The sequence below is a fragment of the Aureobasidium subglaciale genome (assembly GCF_000721755.1).
Source record: "Aureobasidium subglaciale EXF-2481 unplaced genomic scaffold scaffold_11, whole genome shotgun sequence".
NCBI lineage: Eukaryota > Fungi > Ascomycota > Dothideomycetes > Dothideales > Saccotheciaceae > Aureobasidium > Aureobasidium subglaciale.
The window spans coordinates 629,116-651,149 of NW_013566984.1; the positions used below are offsets into that span (position 1 = coordinate 629,116).

Consider the following 22,034-nt stretch of genomic DNA (forward strand, 5'->3'; position numbering starts at 1 on the left):
ATACAACTGCTTGAGGACTCCTCGCGTTACGTGTGTCGATACGGAATATCACTATGCTTTTCCACAGTCCGTCTTTGGATTTCAAGACTTCGGCTTGCCCTGCAATGGTTGATTAGCGCGTTCCTTGTGGCTGGTAGGCATTGTTAGACGAGATTTGCTGGCTCAAAGCACGCTCCCAGCTGAAATTAGGACTCTGCTGCGCTTTGGTTATCAGGCAGATCATAAGTGTATCCGCCAGCGATGGCTGGGTGCACTCCTTCCACGGACCCTCTCAAGTCTGTGAACTACTCGCTGCCTCTTGACGATTGTATGCCCTTCAGGAGCCCCGATGACGCAACCGAACCAACTATCCAGCTCTTCCAGACCAACATATGATAATCTACAGCTCTCGGGACTCCTCCCAAACGTTGAAGACTCGTAAGGTCAATATTTGGTCGATCGGTATCAGCCTCCTCATGTGCGGAAAATTGCCAGTCATACTTATAGCTGTCCTAAGGTACGAATTTCCCTGGGACTGGACACGTCCATGCAACGACTCCCTGCATTGGTTGTGTCGATTTAAAATATGACTATGCGTTGCGTTGTCGCTCTGCTCTGATCATTGAAAGTAGATGCATCGATGTGACAGAATTTAGCACACGGGGAAGAGGCAAGTCAGCCAGTCACTGAGAATTTAGCACACGGGGAAGAGGCAAGTCAGCCAGGTATGTAGTATGTGACTGATTGCCTGTGCGTGGCTAGATTTATGCCGTGGGACAAGTTATCCAGTAGATATTCGAGAAAGGCTTGGGCATCGGACCATCTTCACTTACTCGTTCACGCGTTGGTACAGCCCGAATTGAAGACGATATGCAGGCCCGACAAATGTTGAAGACGAACATGCGGAAGGAAGTTTAGTATATACGAACCACTGCTGGACTTTTGATATTTGTAGCAAGAAATGGATGCTGTAGTAATTAATGGAAGCACAGTGCTCAGAAGTTGATGTCGGGCGTTACCAGTCCATGCCCGGAAATCCGGCCCCACAGTCTTGCGGACCACCAAAACTAGATTTCCTTCAACCAACCGAGCGAATGAATCAACGAAAAAAAGAATGCCTCGAGGGAGAATCGAACTCCCATCTAAGGATTACCCAAGCCATGCTTGGTCATATTGATGACCGATATGAGACCTTCGTACTAGCCGTTATACTATCGAGGCTTGATGAAATGATGGTCCGCGTAGATCCTACATAACTCTCACGAGTGACAAGAAATCTTTGAAGGACGACAACAATGTCATCTGTGCCTGGATACCTGCCTGATCTTCTTCTACGATCATTGTTGATACTTTTGACAGGAGTGGGTAAAACTTCAGGTAATATAACAACTCGAAATCATTTATCACTTGGGTCACCTGTGTCTTCATTTTTTCAACACGGTGAGAAATGCTACTGACTCGTTCTCGAGCATTTGTCATGTCCGGTCTCAGAAAAGACACCGAGCAGTTCGAGTGACACATATTCATTCATAGATGATTATTAGTAACCGTCAAGCCAAGTAAATTGTCGTTCCAAGTCTGTGTTGATCACAATACGTTGACAGATGAGGATAATAAACATAGACAGGGTTGTACCACCAACAACCCTGACTTGGGAGTGAGACGCCAAGCACAATCACACAGCGCCCGTCCTTCCCGTGTGCGAAAGACTGTCACATTTGTAGCTGTCTCAAGGCAAGAGCTCCTCTTCTCTGTATCTGGAACGATGATGCCGAGAGACAAATGCTATATTGAGTTGCAGGGCGACTACGACCAGGCCGTGGAGTCTACTGCTCATTCTCCTTAGCCTCATCTATGTGTGCTCTCAGTCCACTTCTCCCGACCTTCATAGCCATCTCCAACTCCCTCTCTGCCTCGCCCAGCCTTCCACGCCCAACGGCCAAATCTCTGTCCCTCTTCCTCTTTTCTTCTTGGACAGTCTCTTCCCTCTCCCTCAATGCCTGCTCTCGTCTTTTCCTCTCTTTTGCTCGCCTCTCCTGTTCTGCTCTCTCTTCCTCAGTCGCAGCTTCTTCGTCATCAGGTGCCGGAGACAGAGTAGAGATATGAGCCTCCAGTAGATCGTCACGAGCTTTCGAGGCTAGAGATATGAAGCGAATATCGGTCAGGAGATCCTTAGGTAAACTCTCGAGTCTAGTATCTCTGTTGAGCTGTTTCAAGGGGAGTGACTTGAGAAGAGAAACCAGGTCTGCTTTTAGTTGCGAAGGAGATATTTTCAGCCGGTTGATGTGCTCACGGTAGAGCCTTTCTCTCTCCTTGTCACTCAGCTTCGCATCACGCATCGCATCCTCTTTTTTGTATTTTCTGCGAAACTCGGGCCAGTAGAGTTTGGGTGTTGCTTTGTCAGAGAGCAGAGACAGGTATGATATGCGCGGGTCTAATTTCTCCTGCTTTGCCTTTTGTTCACGGAGCTGTGTGATTTTCTCACGGGTCCAGTCACTCCATACCTCCTTTCGGCGTTTGGTGGTCGGCAAGGCGGTGTATCTGCTGTCATCTATGATGCGGCCGTCGGAGATGAGAGTTTCCCAAGGTGTATATGGGGAAATGTGTTGGTCTTCGAGCATATCGCAGAATAGAGCAGCGCCGTCTTCGTCAGTCAGAGGAATACCTTCCATTCCCTCTTCGTACTCATCCTCACCGCCACCGCCGAATTCGCCGCGATCGAGACCGTATGAATCTTCCATTGCGGCTAGTTGGTAGGCGATGTCGTCTTCGTCGAATTCGAGAGGTCCGTCCTCGACCTCTGCATCGCCATGGTCCTGACGGGGAGCACCGCCTTCTTCGTCCTCATCGTCTGTGACTTCGATCTCCTCGTACTCTGAATCAGATGCAGCAGCATCTGCTTGTGCCTTTTCAGGTTCTTGAGCTTTTGCTCTCCCTTCAGCCTTCTCCTCGGGTTTCTCTCCAGGCTTCTTTGAGGCCTTGAGGGCCGCACGTTCTGCCACAGGTGTCTTGTTCGCACCGCTAACCTCTTCGGATGTACCAAGCTTCTCGTCCAGTTTCAGGCGGTCAAAGTCGACGACAGCTTTCATGACGTGATCGGGGAACTTCCAGAAACTCTCATTGGTATCGGGATTATGGACGAAGCGTCGGCCGAGCTTTGTGTATACGACGACCCATGGTTTGCAAGTGGGAATGACTTCTTTGCGTTTCGGACGATCCTGAGGCTGTGGTCGGCGTCTTGGCTCGTGAGATGGAGCAGCAGAAGTGGATGGAAGGTGGGAATGTGGTGGGTAGGCATTGTATTGTGGGTTCGCGGGATGAAGACTGTACGCGGCAGGGAGTTGAGTGTATTGCGCGGCGACGTTCGAGGGGTATTGAGTGGCAGCACCCGCAGCGTACTGGTTGGGAGGATAGGTTGTAGCGTAGGCAGTTGGCGAAGGAGAAAATGCAGGTTGTGGTTGAGGCGGAGTGGGAGTGGGAGCTTGAGGCGGAGTCACAGCTGGACGAGTATATGTTGATGTTTTCGTCGCGGCATTATAGTAGTATTTGTGGCCTGCGAGACGTTAGTGAACATCTGACGAGAAACAGAGTTGGTCTCGATGCTGTACCTGTTGGAGCCGTATGTTCGGTCCACCCCGATGGTAGCGGTGGCAGATTTTGCGCAGGCTGATATGTAGGCTTCAGCCTCTTGCGATCAGGCGCGTCGTCCATGGCGCGAGGTGAACAATGGTTGATGATAGAAGTAGCAAAGAAATGTTGATGACGGTATGCGACGCCAAGCGGCGCGCAAAGAGAGCTCGGACAAATGAAGGCCGAGGGCTGGACAGTTCGATACAGCTTGACCTTGCTTGCAACATCTTGACCTTGATCTTGACTTTGATCTTGACCTTGATCTTGACACTAGCAGAAGTTCCAGCAACTGATCTTACTCACGAACAACGACATGGATGAGTTTGCACAGACCGGAGCGCAACAGGATGATTTGTTTGACGACATCCAGTACGACCAGTCAATGCAGACGCGAGCTCCAGACGACTTGTTCACCCATGACATACAACCTGTACATCAAGACGTCCAAGACGCTACCGAGCCCGAGACACAGGCCGAGTCTGCCGTCCCACCAGAAGTCAACCTGCCTACTGCCACAGCTGTATCACCGTCAGATCCATCACCAGCTTCCAAAGAATCAAGTCCAATTCCCACGAGCTCTACGCCAAGTCGCCCACGTGGTGCTGCCAGAGGACGTGGAAGAGGCAGGGGCCGTAACAATCAGGATCGCAGCAACCAGGACCGTGCCAACCAGGACCGCAGCAGACTGGACCGTACCAACCAGGACCGTGGCAATTTAGACCGTAGGAACCAGGACCGCAACAACCAAGACCGTACTACACAAAACCGCAGCAACCAAGACCGCAATACTGAAGATCGCAAAACTCACGACCGCAAAAACACAGATCGCAGCAACACCGATCCTCGTCGCAACAATCAGGATCGCAACAAGAGTGATGCTCGTCGTAACAACCAGGACCGGATCAAGAAGGATGCTGAACTCAAGGATGCTCAGCCCAAGGATGCCCAACCCAAGGATGTTCAATCCAAGGATGCCCAACCTAAAGACGCCCAGTCAAGGGATACGGCCGAACCACAAGATCAACAACTACCAGCTGCTCCTACCGAACCATCCAAACCGACCACAAATGCCGTACGTGGTGACCGGACTGCGACCGGAGGCCTACGCAAGCCAAAGCTGAGCGAGCAAGAGCTCGCCGACAAGATGTCCAAGATCTCACTGAAAAACGAGAAACTCGCTGCCGCCCATGCTCGTGCTGAGGAAGACGCTGCCAATTTTGCCGAGCGTGAAGAGGTCGCTGCTAAGCGTAGACAAGAAGAACGTAGAGATAGACAGCAGATGATGGGCGAAAGAGAGAAGAATAGATTGCGGAAACTCAAAGCCGTGGGTGGTAGGGAATGGGACGCCGAGAAGCCGGATGATGCAGATGCCTTTGGAGGTCCTAGACAGCCCGCCGGTCGGGGACGTGGTGCGCATGGTGGTGTTACCGGCCAGCGGAATCCAGGAAGCTCTCGTGAGGGCTTCGGAGGTGACAAAGAAGACTACACTGATGGACGCGAATACATGTATCGCGAGGATAGAGGTAGGGGAAGAGGTCGTGGAAGAGGAGGTCGTGGTGGATCAGGCAGAGGTGGACGTGCTCCTCAAGAAGAGAAACCATCCTCTCAATCTGGTCCCAGGCCTGAAGATTTCCCAGATCTGTCGAGCGCGGCACCAGCTCCTAAGTTCGATACCGCGCCACCACCAACCATGGCCTTCCCAACAAAGGCAAAGATGGAAAGGATTGACCTGGATGAACAAATCACTCCTGGCATGGAGAAAAAGTCCTGGGCTGATATGATGGAGTAAGCACCACAGGTCTAGTCTCTATCGCGGAACACGAAGTGCACGCTCTACAGATGTATCACTACCTTCGAGACGATACCCGTGCCTTCCATCGTGACGTGAGGTCTGCCTGGCAAGTCTCGGACATCCTTTTCTGTGCCCGTCACCATACCGAACGCTCGCGCGCATCCACGAATTTGGTCCCTGCAAGAGCATACATTTCACGCGTATCACCCACCGAGCATAAGCCCAGAGTCTGGTCGCGATCACAAATCACTTTGCACGGTGTTGGCAGAAAACCTGAGTCAGATTTGCGGAAGGTTGGCACTTTGCTTCCAACGCAGTCGTCGACTTCCCACGCACCTTCCTCGTACCCTGCGCCAGGCAGACGCGCGCACCTCAAAGCCAGCTTCTCTAGTTCCACATTCACTCACAACTCCGACTCTCACCCCCCCCCACTACTTGTCCGACACCGTGCATTTGCGAATCATCATGGCTAGCACTATCGAGCTGCCCAAACAACTCTGGCTTGATGTTGTGTCTTATCTTGACTACTCTGAACTCAAGATGTGCATGGCTGTGTAATTTCAATCGCAGTCCCGTTTCCTGATACCATACTGATCATGCGAACCTCAGGAGCAAGACCTTCAAGTCCCACACCGAGAACCCTGATTGCCAGAAGACAATGTTTCGCTCCAAGGCCGTCGTTCCGGACGGAGGAACTATCAACCTGGACGATGTCCGCCTCCATCCAGCCTTCGAAAGCATGTCATACGAGTGTGCTACCAAGATCGAGCACGTGTACTTCTGGACCGCCGACGGCGATGGAGAAACAGCCCTCACTGACACTTGCGCTGCCGAAGAACACGCTACCGACCCTCCAGTCGCTTTCCTCCGCCTCCAGGTCACCAACTGGCCCGCAGTTCAGTGCACCAACAAGACGGGCGTTACAGTCGTGCAGGTCATGAAGAGCCTCTGTCGCTTCTTTTCCAAGGACGATCACCGTGATTCGAGAGGCGATCACACTGGATGGACTGGCTGGGACGAGACGACTCTCGATCGCAAAGGTCGTCTTCTTCTTCGCGTCGATTGGTTCGACTCTTGATTGGTCAGTCTACCCACTCCGTGGCCACACATCAAGGACTGACACTTAAAGGCCCAAAAAGTCTCCATGCTGTTTCGACTGAGCTTTGCTCCAACACCTTTTTGGTGGTCATGGATTAGATTGTGCATCAAGTCGTGCATAGCTTTACGCGTTTGCATGTGACGAGTGACAAGCATCACGGACTACCCAGTAGCTGTAGTTGTTCTGGTCCATATACGAGTAGTGTTGACACTACATCAAGACATTGCTCCAACCCAATTCTTCTTGCACATGAGCTCTCGTGTGGTCGGTTAATGTCCCTATGTTGTTCTTCCTCCATATCTCTGTGTTCAAACAATCGCCCTCTCCCTCGATAGCCTATCGACGACCTCGCGAACAGGGAGACCGTCTGGTCAGTAAGGCGTGGCGACGAACCAATGAACGCTACCTTCCCGTGTGCAAAATACTGTCACACCCTCTTCCCCCAATGATCAAAGCAGGGCAACGACAAGCTGTATAAAGGCACAATCACATCTCGTTTCAATGAGTCCAGCTCAGAGAGTCGTTAACATAAAGTATCTCGATGACAACATCGCATGTTAAGAAAGTATTGTGCCTTGAGACAGCTGTAAGTGTGACAGTGTTTCGCACACGGGGAGGTGGTATGCCGTCGTCTTCCCCAGCAATGTCATTATCTCCGTGGAGATCTCCCGTGAATCAAACTCAATGTGGTCTGCTTTGACTCTTGGCGAGATCGGGACGCAATAAACCTCCGCATTATTGTTGGACTCGAGCCCAGGGACAAAAGGTGCCTTTGCTGTGGGTCTGTGTGAAGGTGATGCTGCTCGCCCGTGGAAATCCAGCCTCAATCATCATCCTGCATGCCGCGACTACTCCTCTTTCTAACATGCCGCTTCTTCCTTCCATCCCGCGCCTCATGACCTTCTGGAAGATCGAAAGGTACATGGAAGAAGTCAATAATCCTCCTTCACAAGAACAAGCAAAAGAAGGGTAAAAAGCAAAATGCACTACGCGCGCAAGAGTAGGCAGGGAAGGAGGTCACGCTACCACAGACGGGTGAGCGTCATCCAAGGCACTCAATCGATTCTGCAAGGCATGAGATTGACAGCAGCTGGGAAAACATGTTTATTGACCGCCGAGGCACGTCGCGCTCTCCAGCTCACCCCATCTCCACGGGGCATGATGAACGATGGGAGAAAAGAAGCGACCACGACGGCTCCCCATTGCCCAAGCTCGCCCCGCTTGCTCTCTATCGAGGGGTAGCGCTCTACCAAGTGGGGTCTCCCCATATCATGTCCGACACTCATCGTTTTGCGCGAAACATTATTGACCGTGGGGATGGGGAGATGAGCGCCAAAACTTCAAGCCCATGCGGCCTCAACTCGGCAGCATTGGAGAGCTGTGAAAAAGCTGTGAGAAGCCTCATCAGTCGTTGCCGCGGTCTGGTGTGCTTTAGACGTGCGGGAAGCCAGCCACAGCATGACCTTCTGTGACAACGAGGCAACTTTTGACACGAAGGATCAAGTCAACGCAGAGTTGCCATAGAAAAGGTCGAGAAGATTTCCCCTTGGGGAAGCCTCAAGACCGTCGGTAGCTGTGGTTGATGATCTTCGGCCCGATTGCTTTCTACGGTAGGTATGCGGTGATCTCCTAGCGCGACGTCTCCACGAAACCTGGAGATTAGCCGCCCCCCTTAGCGTGCTCCAGACCGCTTGTGTTCTGCAGCCGCTGCTTGATGAGCGGTCGAACGAACGGGTAAGACCGCCCAGAGCAACAAGCTATCCAGTTCGCCAAGGGCAAGAAATTGACAAGAGATCCAGTGCTGGTGTCAAGCAACTGCAGCAAGACAATAATGTTGCTTGTACTATAGGCCTCGAACGCATCCGTACGGTGAATCTGATTCCTGCTCACGAAAATCTACCAAATTTTCGAAGATCGAGGAGTCTGCTTACCGTGCGTGCCGTTATCAGACCATCACATTATTCATGCATGATCACGACAATGGGCGTTTGTGGCACACCCCTTGACTCTGACTAGCAGCCACAGCTTGCCAAAAATTTACTGCAAGATGATGTTGACAGCCGCAACGTTGTGCAAACTAAGTGCCGGATTTAATGCAATTAGTTTGACGTGGCGTATGATAGGTTACTCGCCCCGAGAGAGCCACTCCATGCATACCGAGTCCGATGCATGAGAATTGGTGAACTCGTATGTTCACGCAAGAGCTTTGCTACCGTCCCCCAGAGAGCCGAGACCAGCTGGCAGGCGGAGGGACGAGACATCTCATCGATTTACACTTCATTACTCATACGGAATTTGGATGAATCGTTAGATCGACGAGCGATTGTTGGCCAGCCTGCTCATCCCCCACCATCCCCAGCTGTCCCCGGACCGATTGTCATCTGGAGCTCACCCAACCCCAGGCGGTCTTGCAGCTTCGGACCGAATACTCGTGGGTCAAAGCGTTCTAGCTTATGCCGGCTGCTGGCCGTTTGACGGTAAACTTCGTCGCTGTATGGTCCATGCATGGAAGTAGACGGTACGTGCTTGTCCAGATCTGGAGTCCCCATGGGTTGGAATTTAGAAGGCGAGCAGTATAAGTACCAGCTCTGTCTGCTCCCAGGAAACAATCATCATCCAGCAACAATCAGCAGATCCAAGTCTCTCATTCAGACTCTTCAGTCTTCTACTATCGTTCATTGTTTGAATAACACCTTCATTACCAAGGATCCAGCTTAATTGCTCCTGCACCTAACAATCCTTTTACCACTTCTACATCAACAATCGTAGCAATGGCAGGCGGCGGTATTCCCATCGCTACTACCACCATCGCTGGTGGCTTCCTCACCGGAAAGAAGCTCATCTTCCCCATCGCCCTCATCACCTCGCTCTTCTTCCTCTGGGGTTTCTCTTACGGTCTTCTCGATGTTCTGAACAAGCATTTCCAGAATGTCCTTGGCATTACCAAGCTCGAGTCTACCGGTCTCCAGGTCATGTACTTCGGTGGTGGTTACCTCATCTTCTCCCCCATCGCTGCTGAGGTCCTCAAGAGATTCGGCTACAAGATCTGTATTCTCATGGGTCTCTCTCTCTACTCCATCGGTGCTGTCATGTTCTGGCCTACTGCTCACTTCTCCTCCAAGGCGAACGCCTCTGCATCTTTCGGTGGTTTCTGTGCTTGCACTTTGGTCATTGCTTGCGGTCTTGCCACTCTTGAGACTGCTGCCAACTCCTACGCCGTTGTCATTGGTGACCCCAAGACTGCCTCTCCTCGTCTCCAATTCTGCCAGGCCTGGAACGGTGTCGCTTCCTTCATTGGTCCCCTCATCGCTTCCAAGGCCTTCTTCTCCGGCAAGAACGCTAACAACCTCACCAACGTCCAGTTCGTCTACCTCGGTGTTTCCTGCCTCGGTGTTGCTGTTGCCATTCTGTTCGTCTTCGCCAAGCTCCCAGAAGTTGCTGAGGAGGCCAAGCGCAATAACTCCCTTGTCGAGCCCGAGCACGATATCGAGGGTCGCGAGATTGGTCAGGGTAGCATCTGGAAGGAGTACAACATGATCTGCGGTTTCATCGCCCAGTTCTGCTACGTCGGTGCCCAGGTTACCATCGGTGCCTTCTTCATCAACTACGCTGTCGACAACGCTGGCTGGGCTGAGACTCAGGCTTCCAACCTCCTCTCTTACGCTCTGATCACTTTCACCGTCGGTCGCTTCATCGCCACCGGTCTTGCCACTGTCTTGTCTTCCAGCTTCATCATGGTCCTCTACTCCATTGCCACCATCGCTCTTAACGCTTACGTCTGCGCTGGCAAGGGCAAGGGCTCCATCGGTGCTGTTATGGCCATCTACTTCTTCATGGCTCCCATGTACCCTACTATCTTCACTATGGGAACTGCCAACCTCGGTATCCACACTCGCCGCGGTGCCGGTATCCTCGTCATGGGAGTCGCGGGAGGAGCGGTCTTTTCACCTATCCAGGGTGCTATCGCTGATGCTGCCAACACCCGCATCTCTTTCGTTGTGCCCCTCGTTGGATTCCTCGTGGTCCTGGCTTACGTCGCTTTCCACTGGAACAAGGAAGGCTTCGCCGTTCTCCGTGTCAAGCACGATGATGACATTGTTGCCGCCGCCGGTGTTGAGGGTGGTGCCGTCATCACCAAGCGCTCCATGTCCATCACCGAGCAGCAGTATGTTGGCGAGATCAAGAACTAAGCATCTGCTTAGCCTGTTGGAGATCACCTTGTAAATAAACCTTTTTGACGATTTCCTTTCCTTTTTTTATTTTATATATATACACCACACTACGAGCGTTGGAGCTTTGGGTAGAACAGAACAGCGATGGCGCTTGTTACGAGATGTTTTTGGAATTTTATGGTTACGATCTATACAAAATACACTCTCCTTATCCTTGAAACAAATACTGCCTCCCTTCACGTTCTTCCTTGCTTTACAACATTGACCATCTCCCCACTAAGTGTTTTTGCTACCCCTAGACACCAAACAATATGTCTCCGTTGAGAACTCTTGCAATCGACATGTCCATGAATCTTGGTACATTATCTTACACTATTTATCCCAGCTAGCTGTCGACTAGTCACTCGTCCCGCGTTAGTCTCTCGCAGCGACATGCCACAATATTTTATTGACTTGTCAGTGACTGACTTGGTGCTATACTAGGGGCGTGAATGTGTCACATCCCAGCATGCTAGGCTCCGTCACAAACGTAGTTGTGTCAAGGCACAGTACCTTGTGGTATTGCAGCAATACTCAACGGAAAGGACTGCTTCATCAACTCCCCCAAGAGTTCTCTTCATGCGGGAATTGACTATGGCTTTGCACAGCTTGTTATCGCCCTGTCTTTGTCATGCAGGAAAATGATGAATCACACATCTAACCACTTCCCCTGGCATCAAGATAGCTTCTTGTGCCCAGCGAGCTCAAATTCTAATCATGTAGACCAAAAAGACGTCTGCCTATCAGATCATGTTGGACGAGCAAAAGAAACGATCCTGGCAATGGGCGGAATCGAACCGCCGTCGGGTCGGCGTTGCTGGACTTTAACCTCCACAACGACACATGCTACCACTACACCACATCACCTTAGCTTGTAAAGGTTGGATCCGGTTGACCGGATCCAGGATCTTGAGGCAATTGCCGGCAAGCTACAGTATATACCTCACTCATCTGCAGACAAGCTGCTCGATGGATGCATTATTGCAGATACTCAATCCTGACGCCTGTTCATCGCCATAAAGGAAACCATTGACACAGTGGCAGAGCAACCTCTTCATCAGGCTCTTTTTTTTTTTGTCAGTGTATCAGTCTGTCTTCGGACGAGAGGTGGGTGAATGGAAGCTGAGCAGAATTCTTGGCACAAAATCGGGCAGGAAATAGTTTTTCCACATACCGTTGCACGAGCCAGCTTAACTCCTACCACAAAAAGTAACACACGGACAAAAAGATGAGGTCGTACCCGGGATCGAACTGGGATTACCGGAATCAGAATCCGAGGTGCTAACCATTACACTATACAACCTTCAATGAAGTCCGGCTCTTTTACCACGCCATAAGTACATCATGATTCATCCGCTGAGCCACCTCAGACATATGGCTCGAATGGCTCGAATGGCTCAATATTTGGACCGTTGATGCTGACTTGGCCGTCTTTAGATTTTCGACTTGCACAGCAAAAGGCCGGACATCCCGGCACTGATGGCAGAAGATTCTTGCACAAACCCAGCGACGATGGGTGCATTATAACCGCTCGTTGCTGCGCTCTGCAGAAGCCCGAACAACGCTTTGACGCCCCAAAGGGACTGAAAGGTGGAAGCGATAGAAGCTTATACCACATCAGCATAAAATCACAGTGAAGGACGCATGAACGACATACCAGCAATAGGACCGACATTCGAGAATCCCATGAATGTAAGCAGAGGTGAGGCAAGTGCCCAAGGAAAGCAGAGGAAGATGGCCGCAATCACAAGACAAGCGGCTGTAAGAGCTGTTTCTGCGCCGGAGAGTTTGCTGGCTTCCTCGTAGAGCTTGGTGATAGTCTCAGCGTTGAGTTCTTGACCTTGGGCGAACTGGGCGAGGCGCTAGAAATCGGGAAGTGAGATGTTGGTCATGGCCTGTGTGATTCCTTCAGAATCGACTTGTGAGAAGAGCTGTTGTAGCCATTCGGGCAGATCGAGACCGTTGGTGGCCATGCTGGTGATGTGCAGCTGTGTTGTGGACGTACGAGCGTGATGTTGGGTGTCGAGGCTAAGTTGTGAAAGAGTTGTCTGGGAAGGCACGACCCAAAGGCAGGGAAAGCTGCAGGTGAGTGTGGAAACAGGAGACAGTGACGACCTGAACAAGAGAAGGCGCCTTGTTTGTAAACAACCTGTGTATATGTCTATGTTGGATGTATATCTAGCTATGCTTGTTAAATCAGGGGTATCTTTTGAAGAAAATGCAAGCCGTTCCCAAACGCCATTCTGTCTTTCAGTTAAAATGTTTCAAGTAGCGCCACGGAGCTCAGCGCTAAGTTCATCAAGACTGCCTTCACCAAGGTTGTCGAAACCATTGAAGCCTTCTTCGACAACCCACTTCTGGTGGTTCTTTTCCAACACCTCGCATGCAAGACCAACAACGAGAAGACCAGGAGGTCTGGATCCTTCCTCCTCAACGGCAGCACAGACATACTCGAGCGTACTGCGAATGACCCTTTGGTCTGTGCAGCTTGCGCGTTCGATGACTGCACAAGGCGTGGTCTTTGGGTAGTTCTTACCCTCAGCGACAAGGCTGTCGATGAGAGCGCTCAGTCTGTGCAGGGACATGAGGAAGACACAAGTTTGGTTTGCAAGGTAGACAGGAGGATCGGGAGCAGCGCCCTTGCGGCCGGTACCAGTACAGATCAAGACCTGGTCACTGACGGCACGGTGAGTGACAGGGATCTTGGCGAACAAAGGAGCGCTGAGAGCAGAAGTGATGCCAGGCAAAACGCTGACTTCGAAGCCTTCACGGCGGAAGAAGTCGTACTCTTCGGCACCACGACCGTACAGGTAGGGGTCACCCTGCTTCAGACGGAGAACAGTTTGACCTTGCTTTGCTGCTGCTAGACCTAGAGACAGAAGCTCTTCCTGAGCAGCTTCGGCATTTCCAGGGAACTTTCTTGCAATGTGAACAGGCGTACGCCTGGGGATCAGGTCGAGAACAGGAGCAGGAACAAGCTTGTCGGCAAGGATAACGTCTGCACCACGAATCGCCTTTAGTGTCAGCCCAGTCAGAAGGTCGGGGTGGCCGGGACCAGATCCAGCTAGAATGATGCGACCTTTGCGGCTTCTAGAATCCAAGGCTCCGGGACTAAGCAGAGGCGTGCTGGCCACGACAGCGGATTCCTCGCTGTAGGAAGCCAATACAGCGTCGACATCGGCATCTGTGATAGCTGCCAGACGACGCAGGGGCCAATATTCGCAGATTTGGGAGAGCCAACGCATGCGTCTGTTCCTAGCCGCTTCGAGGTCGGTGGGTGTGATGAGCTTGTTAAATTGAGCATTCTGACCCGCGTCCTCCTCTTCGGCTTCCAAGTCCATGGACATCTCAGTGGCGTGGTCCTCTTCCCAGATGCGACGGCGGATGGTACCGAGTCTTTCAACAGCGGTACCAAGGTCAGATGGAAGGGCAGAGGCAATCTCACGTCGGATGCGAGAAGCCAGTTTACAGCCCTTGCCAGACGTCGTCACACCAATCTGTAGAGGCCCCGAGGAATGGGTGGAGAGAAGGGTGAATGTGCAAAGGTTCGGTGCATCGGCGACGTTTACAGGAATTCTCAACCTGCGGCAGAGAGTAGAAATGTGTGTGCCTGGTACATAGATTAGCCCAACGTCCAGAGTTGTCTTCACACTTCCACTTACTCAGGGAGCCTTTGCCTGCCGTCGTCACAAAGACGGCATCCACAACATTGTCTACCTCTTCTCGTCCCAGATTCGTCAAGTCTGCGTCCCGAAACTCTCTCTTGATCCATTCCACCTTGCCGTCTTCAATCTTCTTTGCCAGTGCGTAGTGTATTTGTGCATCTTCAGGGGCGATGATCTTGGGCACTGCACCGACTTCGAGTGCTCGGTTGCATCGTGCACCGGCCAGAGGGTTGGATCCAACAATCAAGTGGACATGGTTGGTCGAGTCGACAGCGGTAAGCAATGCTGGAGTGGCCATAATAACACTATCGCCTCCTATTGTTTGTTCGAAGCTTCGGATAGTCGATAAGTCGTCCTTGGGACAATAAAGAACTAAGTTCGTGTCGAAGAAGAATAGAAATCGCAAGAACCAAAGGAGTGGCAAGTAATCGGCAGTGCAAAGGGCAAATATATCAAGCAAACTACGAACAAGAAAGATAACACAAGACTACAAGACTCATGCTCGGGTTGCTTACTACTTTTTCTCTCGGCATCCACAAGCAGAGCCCGATAACGCGGTGCCCGCGATAACGCAATTGCCTCTCCCATCCAATTGCCATGGGCTTATTGGTCGCCCCACCATTTCAGCCGCAATCCCATCTAGCGAACGTAGCTATGCTTTTCCCACCAAAACTATGCCATCGCGATCTTTGACATGCGTGATAAGGTATCAAGTTCTGGAGACTGTCCCAAGCCTCAGGACACGAGAGATACAGTCAAGTTTTCGACCTCCGACGACCCAAATATTCCTGCGCCCGGTGAGCCCTTATGCTCTTCGAAGTCTTACAATGACAGAGAAACACTTTGTTAGTAACAATCAGACGTTCTCTACTCTCCCCCACCAAGTTTTTGCCAAGAGATGCGATCGCGGCCGCGGAGAAGATGCGATTCCAACAATTCCCGCGCCGGAGAAAGCGCCTTGACGACTTCTCGGAGGTCGTTGTTACAACATGATTCTTATCAAGAGAGCAATAAGTGTATGATTGGATAACGTGTATTACTTCAACATTGCTTTTGCCAACCTCAAGGATTTGCTCAACCACCGTTCTCCGCATCATGCCAATAGCTCACGCCAGATGCTGTTGATGAAGCTAATGCCCTGCTTACGGAACGTGTCAGCTTCTACAAAGCTGGCAGTAGCATTCAACACCACGTTGGTAGGCGAGTCGATAGTGTACTGCGGCCACTCTGGTAGGCCCGTGCCATTTGTCGTATTTATTCCATTCGGGTTGTGGGTACCGACAAAGTTGGCATATAACTTGCCTATACCAGTACTCAATGCTTTGTAGTGTTGATATTGAGGCAATGGTCCCATGGCACCCGAGATGTTCTGGAAACTGAACATGACATTGTCAAAGTGCTTGACAGAGCCCGGTACCGTAGCATTATAGAGTGGCGTATCGAAGCGGTAAGAGAATACCTTTTCGCCGGTGTTTGCGTAGAGCTCCGCCATTCTGCGACGTTGTGCTATCATCACGAGGTCGCCTCCGATAGCAGCCGAACGTCTCCACTGAGCTCCGTATGCTGGATACGTAACATTCGCATGATTGGAGTATGGAGGCTCTACAGCAGGATTGTTGGGGTAGAGCTGCAACAGCTTTCGAATGTTAGGAGGAGACAATGCGTAGTTGCGCCAGTAGAAGAGAGAGTTGTAGATGTCTGTTGTAGTGTTGAGATTTTGTACGCTAAAGCTGACACCCTCATCTGTGTTTGCACCAGTGAGAAGAGGTACGCGGATGAAATTGTTCTGCGCAAGGAGAGCCGAAGGGTAGTCTGTTAGGAAGTCGCCATCCACGATTGGATTCCATACGACAGTATAGTTCGAAGCAAACAGAGCTTCCGAGCTGAGATTGCGAAGACAGGCGAGCTGGGAGGGTGAGGTCCATGTCCTTGGACAACCAACAGTTCTTGTCAGATTGTCGGTAGCAGCGAAATAGAAGGGCAATGTGTTCAGACTAGCACCTTCTGGTCCTCCTGATTCTAAGATGGCAGCTTGGAAGAGATTGTCGTTGCGCCCGTTGTAGCTGGTGAGGTGGAAGCCGATGCTTTGAGCTCCAGCCGATTCTCCCCATACGGTCACTCTGTTTGGATCACCGCCGAAAGAGACTATGTTATCCTGTACCCACCGAAGAGCAAGTCTCTGGTCGAGAAGACCTGCATTAGAAGAACCCTCGGCATGAACGACCGGGGTGTTAAGAAAGCCCCAAACACCCAGTCGATAGTTCATACTGACTGCAATGAAAGGATTGTCAGTCAGAGCCGAAGCTTCAACAATACCACTGAGATTGTACTGCGGATCCGCAGTGCTACCCAAGGTGAGACCGCCACCATATATCCAGACCAAAATTGGCAGCTTTGGATGCTCATGACCAGCAGGACGTACGACTAGACGAATCAGCTTGGACAGAGAAAGACAGGGATATGCACCCTACCATTGATAGTAAGACAGTCCTCGCTCAGATTGAAATTGCTTCCGTACTGATAGCAACTGTGACCATAATGTGAAGCGTCAAACACGCCTTCGAAAGAAGAATTTATGGCCTGAGGCCGTCTAAAACGCAAGTCTCCAATAGGAGGCTGAGCATAAGGAATGCCTAGGAAAAAATCCTGGTTCCATTCGGGAGAGTGGCGTCCTTGGACCGTTCCATTGGTGATAGTGACGACAGGAGAGGACGCATAGATGCAGGAAGGCAGCAGGGTAGCCAGCAAGACTGCGGACAAGGAGGAAGGCATGGAGAGGTGTCGAGACTGCACAAGCAGCACGGAGAACAGGGTATAAAGGCCTCCGGGCCAAGTCTAGTATGAGGACCTACATGATGCCCAGAGGACGGCGCGAGTGGACGGGAAAACTACATGAGCGAAAGGATAATCATGGTCTAGCATACGGCAAATAGGATGCATGAGAAGCGGAGAAGATGGAGAAACGGCGGGGCAGCGACTGGATATGACGCGGGATGGCAAGGGGGCGCGGAGAGACGTGCTGATCTTGCTGTCTAAGCAAGAAAGCAAAAAATGCAATGTGTCAAACATTGTGCGAGGTGTCTTGAGCGGAGACGGAGAGTGGTATATAGAGGAGTTTAAGAGGAAGTGATGGAGGAAGGCAATATTCTGCGGAGACTTGGCGCATGCAATACGTCATGATGTGGACTGGAGAAGTTCACATGTAGGCGACAAGCACGACTCTAATCCTCCCAAGCACGAATAATCAACACGCGAGCGGGCATAGGAAGAGATGCTTCCGTCATGCCGTCGAGGTGCCCTTGTCACGGCGCTGGCACGACCTGCATACCGTAGCAGAGTGGCACACACAGTATCGCCTTCGTGGAGTCGAGGCCCAGTCGCGAAACAATTCCAACGGCACCAGTCACAGTTCCAGCCTCTAGTACCACCGTCTCCAGAGTCGCTCGGGAGGCCTGTAGCAGCCAAACAGTACCGCCGGACAAGACGTCTCCTCAAGAGATTGATCCAATTGGGCTTTCTGTCCGCCGCCGTCTTGGGCATTGACAGCTACTTCTTCGACTCGGTCGTCACCCGCTCTGCCCGCACGTTCGAGACTGGCCTTGTTGTTGCCCTCGACTACAAGATCAACTTCCGCGCAAATCCTCCCTTCGCCGACTCGGTAGCCGACGTGCACCATCGCAGCGCCGAACGCTTGTTCCATCTCCTTCGCAACAATGGCGGCCTTTACCTCAAGATTGGCCAGGCAATTGCCATGCAGAGCGCCATCCTACCTCCTGAATTCCAGAAAATGTTTGCGACTATGTTCGACGACGCTCCCCAGAACGCATGGGAGGATGTGAGACAAGTCATCAGAGAGGACTTTGGAAAAGAGGTGGAAGAAGTCTTTGGTGTCAGCTTTGACGCCTCACAGGGCACCAACGGCATCATGGAGAGAACGGCGAGAGCAAGTGCCAGTGTCGCTCAAGTACATTGGGCCCGTCTTCCCGACGGAAGAGAGGTTGCCATCAAGGTCCAGAAGCGAGAGATCGAGAGACAGGTCGGCTGGGACTTGTGGACCTTCAAGGTCGTTTCCAAGATCTACACATGGTGCTTCGACATCCCTCTCTACAGTCTGGTCCCTTACATCTCGGAGCGTTTGATGCTGGAGACCGACTTCCTCAACGAGGCAAACAACGCGAACGAGATGCGAGACCTCGTCCAGAACGAGCCTCGTCTTCGCGGTAAGGTCTATATCCCACAAGTATATCGCGAACTGAGCTCCAGACGTGTCATGACTGCTGAATGGATTGAAGGTGTGCGTTTATGGGACAAAGAAGGTATCGAGGCAACTTGGCATGGTGGCTGGCGTCAAGGTAGCCCCGGCGCTGGTGGCGAGCTCCTCCCTCCTCCTACGAACATCCAATCTTCAAACGATCCTAGCCATGAGAAACTGAAGCCTAACCGCGACAGCTGGCGTGGTCCATCTGGCAAAGGTGGTCTTGGTCTCAATTACAAGCCCGTCATGGAGACCATGGTCTCGCTCTTCTCAGCTCAGATGTTCCTATGGGGCCTCGTCCATTGCGATCCCCACCCAGGCAACATTTTCATCCGCCGCCTTCCCAACGGCAAGCCCGAACTGGTCCTCATCGACCATGGCCTCTACATCCGCATGTCCCCCGAGTTCCGCCACGACTACGCCCTCTTCTGGAAATCCCTCATGACCTTCGATAACGAAACCATCGCCCGCATTGTAAAGGGCTGGGGTATAAACTCACCCGACCTCTTCGCCTCTGCAACTCTCATGCGCCCTTATACAGGCGGCGACAACAGCACCAGTGAAAGCATCAAGAAATTGACAAAAGCAGAGCAAAAAGAACGCGCCTACGAAATGCAAATGCAAATGCGCAATGGCATCCGAGAAATCCTCGGCGATGAGAAGAAATGGCCTCAAGAGCTCATCTTTATCGGCAGAAACCTGCGCATCGTGCAGGGCAATAACCAATTCCTCGGCTCACCTGTGAATCGTATCAAGATTACAGGCCTCTGGGCTTCTCGCGCGCTCACCGAGCAACCCCATCTCACCATTTCTCAACGATGGAAGTACTATGCCAATCATCTGGTCTTCAGAGTCGTGCTGGTGGGTACGGATGTTTGGTTCTGGTATGCAAAGATCAAGCAGTGGTTTGGGTTGGGTAAAGGTATGGATGCGGATATTGAGGATCAGATGAGGGCGGTGGCTGGGGATATGGGTATTGAGTTGAACCATGGTATCTTCGAGGGATGAATGGGCAGTCATCATCACATTCTATAGACGTGTTCCTACAACAATCTTGCCGTTATAATCTACACTTTTCGACTCTTGCACGCCTACAATTCGCATGGTATAACAATTCCTCCAAAATAGGGCGACACTGACTCTGTTGCTAGAAAAACTTGTCGTACCAACAACAAGCTTGCGCATACACACATTCAAGTACTCCAGTGGGCAGCAGATGTACGTTTGGTTTTTAGCAAATTGTACGCGTGTGTTGGAATTGAACTCCAAAGACTAGTAACAAGAGACATTTACATGGTGCATAGATACAGGTACAGTAGCTAGCAAAGCGATCATTGAGAAAATGGGACGTGGATTCGGTCGTAAAAGCAGATATGTAAGGGAAAGACGTGAATTAGACAGCAAGGCCAAACAAAAAGGGTAAGGGGTATAGTAATGTTTGTGCAAGAAGAGAAAAGATCGCTGCAAGGAAACGGGGAGGGCGGAAGGGTGGGTAAGGCGAGTAAAGTCGGAGTGAGGTAGGGGTGAGTTTGGGGGGCCGGGAGTTGGAGTGCAGGTTGCTGAAAAAGACAGGGCTGGCCTTTACATGACCGAGCAGCTGCTCTGCTTGTCACCCTTGACGTTCTTGACCTGAAGCGCAACGCGAGCGGCCTCGGTAAAGGCTTCGTTAACGCCACGATTCTTCATGGCTGAACATTCTGGCGTTACTGTCAATACAAATCCGCTCGACTTTGTGATCTTTCAATAGAAGTCATACCAAGGTATCTGAGCGCCTTTATCTTCTCGGCTACAGCAAGACCGCGCTTGTAGTCGATCATGGGGCGTTTGGGCTCGGCTGATTCTTCATCGTCGTTTGCTTGTTCTCGCAAGTCGCACTTCAAGGCTACCAGGACGAGCTTGACACCAGGACAGTTCTCGGCGATCTCGGCAACCCATTTGGACTCGACGTTTTCAAGCGAGTCTGGCGAGTCGACCTATTGTGAGGTGTCAGTGGGAATTGGGCGTCTTCATGCTGAGAGATGTTATGGACGTACGCTGAAGCAGAGCATGATAGCGTGAGTATCGTCATAGGACAAAGAGCGCAAGCGGTCGAATTCCTCTTGGCCAGCGGTGTCCCAGAGGGAGAGCTCTACGTGTACATTGTCGATGAAGATATCGTGGACATAGTTCTCTGCATGAGGTCAGTACATGGCGTGCCGAGGGCGCATTCGAAGACGATACCAAAGACGGTGGGTTCGCTAGGAGGCGAGGATTAGCGATGATAGTTGGGCACGGGAGCGAGGATGGTCTTACTAGACTGTAGGAAAATAACTGGTCACATGTTAGTGAAAGGTGAGATCAGACAAGGTGGATGATTCGCACCCTCTTGTAAAGACATTCAGTAGCGAAGTCTTTCCGCAAGCACCATCGCCTCTGTAGAAAGGCCTTTGTCAGTGTGTTGTCGACGACAGACAAAGTGACGATATGTTTGACGCACAGCAGGACCAGCTTGCGCTGGACGGTTTTTGTTCCACCGCAGAGAGGCATATCGACAGTCGGTTGTCCTTGGATAGAGGAATTGAACGGATGGCGCGAGCTGAGAGTCTTGTCTTCGGGCGGTGTTTAGTGCGTCGGCGGGAGGCTGGGGATGATGGCGTAGAGTTTGAGTCGATCCGAAGCTGGCGTGGAAGTCGCGATACACGTCGGATAAGGCAGAGGGTGGGCAGAGTCGCGAGACAGCAGATAGCAACAAGCAGGCAGGTCGTGGAAGAAGGCTCGGCGACCAAATTCGATGTCGACAAGGGCGTTAGCTGAACGTCCGTCTTGATTCTTGTTGCTACGAGAGCCCTCGTTACATCACCGTTGTGCAGCCACACGCACGGTCTCGACATGTACCCCATCACGGTAAAACTACTCCGCACCTGCCAAACTCAGCCTGCATCTTTTATCCTCCACCCAATCCTGCCCCGACCAGTCTTGGGAAGCTTTGTCTAGATTGTCAATCTTGAGATAGACACCCTCAGAGCCTCCATATCATATACGAATAGGACTACTTGCTGGTCTGCTTCTCATCATGGCGCATCTAGATGCCTTGGCACGTGTTCCAGCCTGGTCTTATACCGCACCAGACAGCTGAGCTTTACTATCATACATGTCCATCCTCATATCTTTGCTCGTGATTTTGTGATCGATAACAAGTGTGCAGCAAGCGCCATAGGGTGCCCAGCTTTATGCGTGCCTCTGTGCACCAAGGATTGATATTGAATGCTCTGGGCTGAAGAAAGACGAACATCGCGGTATGTTGTGACAATCACGCGTGTCCATATGGATTGGGCCCACAGTTCGCTGGCACTGGGATTTGGAGATCCCGCAGTGTTTATCAGGACTCACGAGTAGATGGCACTCGAAAGATGTGACAAGGTGA

The 22,034-nt window shown here is 51.5% G+C and overlaps 9 protein-coding genes across 9 annotated transcripts; 5 read left to right on the forward strand and 4 right to left on the reverse strand.

Moving 5' to 3' along the window:
• Positions 1 to 1,493: 1,493 nt before the first annotated feature.
• Positions 1,494 to 3,709, reverse strand: AUEXF2481DRAFT_40414 (uncharacterized protein). The gene is made up of 2 exons (XM_013488094.1): positions 3,588 to 3,709; positions 1,494 to 3,532 (listed from the first exon to the last, which is right to left on the reverse strand). Exons 1-2 carry the CDS (start codon positions 3,688 to 3,690, stop codon positions 1,806 to 1,808), a joined length of 1,830 nt encoding a protein of 609 aa, XP_013343548.1. The 5' UTR covers positions 3,691 to 3,709; the 3' UTR covers positions 1,494 to 1,805.
• Positions 3,710 to 3,922: 213 nt separating this feature from the next.
• Positions 3,923 to 5,398, forward strand: AUEXF2481DRAFT_29869 (uncharacterized protein; the record flags this gene model as incomplete). The annotated part of the gene is made up of 1 exon (XM_013488014.1): positions 3,923 to 5,398. One exon carries the CDS (start codon positions 3,923 to 3,925, stop codon positions 5,396 to 5,398), a length of 1,476 nt encoding a protein of 491 aa, XP_013343468.1.
• Positions 5,399 to 5,728: 330 nt separating this feature from the next.
• On the forward strand, positions 5,729 to 6,654 carry AUEXF2481DRAFT_238385 (uncharacterized protein). Its single transcript, XM_013488237.1, has 3 exons — positions 5,729 to 5,955; positions 6,011 to 6,482; positions 6,531 to 6,654. Exons 1-2 carry the CDS (start codon positions 5,867 to 5,869, stop codon positions 6,477 to 6,479), a joined length of 558 nt encoding a protein of 185 aa, XP_013343691.1. The 5' UTR covers positions 5,729 to 5,866; the 3' UTR covers positions 6,480 to 6,482; positions 6,531 to 6,654.
• Positions 6,655 to 9,271: 2,617 nt separating this feature from the next.
• Positions 9,272 to 10,690, forward strand: AUEXF2481DRAFT_29871 (uncharacterized protein; the record flags this gene model as incomplete). The annotated part of the gene is made up of 1 exon (XM_013488015.1): positions 9,272 to 10,690. The coding sequence occupies one exon, from the start codon at positions 9,272 to 9,274 to the stop codon at positions 10,688 to 10,690; it is 1,419 nt and encodes a 472-aa protein (XP_013343469.1).
• Positions 10,691 to 12,975: 2,285 nt separating this feature from the next.
• AUEXF2481DRAFT_29873 (uncharacterized protein) lies at positions 12,976 to 14,674 on the reverse strand (the record flags this gene model as incomplete). Its single annotated transcript, XM_013488016.1, has 2 exons — positions 12,976 to 14,321; positions 14,374 to 14,674. 2 exons carry the CDS (start codon positions 14,672 to 14,674, stop codon positions 12,976 to 12,978), a joined length of 1,647 nt encoding a protein of 548 aa, XP_013343470.1.
• Positions 14,675 to 15,057: 383 nt separating this feature from the next.
• AUEXF2481DRAFT_40421 (uncharacterized protein) lies at positions 15,058 to 15,317 on the forward strand. The gene has a single exon (XM_013488095.1). It carries the CDS (start codon positions 15,071 to 15,073, stop codon positions 15,224 to 15,226), a length of 156 nt encoding a protein of 51 aa, XP_013343549.1. The 5' UTR covers positions 15,058 to 15,070; the 3' UTR covers positions 15,227 to 15,317.
• Positions 15,318 to 15,450: 133 nt separating this feature from the next.
• Positions 15,451 to 17,385, reverse strand: AUEXF2481DRAFT_73536 (uncharacterized protein; the record flags this gene model as incomplete). The annotated part of the gene is made up of 3 exons (XM_013488154.1): positions 16,848 to 17,385; positions 15,523 to 16,800; positions 15,451 to 15,494 (listed from the first exon to the last, which is right to left on the reverse strand). The coding sequence occupies exons 1-3, from the start codon at positions 17,146 to 17,148 to the stop codon at positions 15,451 to 15,453; spliced, it is 1,623 nt and encodes a 540-aa protein (XP_013343608.1). The 5' UTR covers positions 17,149 to 17,385.
• A 262-nt stretch (positions 17,386 to 17,647) lies between these two features.
• AUEXF2481DRAFT_47130 (uncharacterized protein) lies at positions 17,648 to 19,639 on the forward strand (the record flags this gene model as incomplete). Its single annotated transcript, XM_013488120.1, has 2 exons — positions 17,648 to 17,725; positions 17,780 to 19,639. 2 exons carry the CDS (start codon positions 17,648 to 17,650, stop codon positions 19,637 to 19,639), a joined length of 1,938 nt encoding a protein of 645 aa, XP_013343574.1.
• Positions 19,640 to 20,212: 573 nt separating this feature from the next.
• Positions 20,213 to 21,157, reverse strand: AUEXF2481DRAFT_5400 (uncharacterized protein; the record flags this gene model as incomplete). The annotated part of the gene is made up of 7 exons (XM_013487967.1): positions 20,213 to 20,328; positions 20,388 to 20,604; positions 20,665 to 20,801; positions 20,852 to 20,868; positions 20,924 to 20,941; positions 20,993 to 21,043; positions 21,108 to 21,157. 7 exons carry the CDS (start codon positions 21,155 to 21,157, stop codon positions 20,213 to 20,215), a joined length of 606 nt encoding a protein of 201 aa, XP_013343421.1.
• Between the last annotated feature and the right edge of the window lie 877 nt (positions 21,158 to 22,034).

Coding starts and splice junctions, on each gene's coding strand:
- AUEXF2481DRAFT_238385 (XM_013488237.1), top strand. CDS start 5,867: ATGGCTAGCACTATCGAGCTGCCCAAACAACTCTGGCTTGATGTTGTG. Junction 5,956..6,010: donor CTCAAGATGTGCATGGCTGT/GTAATTTCAATC, acceptor TGCGAACCTCAG/GAGCAAGACCTTCAAGTCCC.
- AUEXF2481DRAFT_40421 (XM_013488095.1), top strand. CDS start 15,071: ATGCGTGATAAGGTATCAAGTTCTGGAGACTGTCCCAAGCCTCAGGAC.
- AUEXF2481DRAFT_40414 (XM_013488094.1), bottom strand. CDS start 3,690: ATGGACGACGCGCCTGATCGCAAGAGGCTGAAGCCTACATATCAGCCT. Junction 3,533..3,587: donor CGAACATACGGCTCCAACAG/GTACAGCATCGA, acceptor AACGTCTCGCAG/GCCACAAATACTACTATAAT.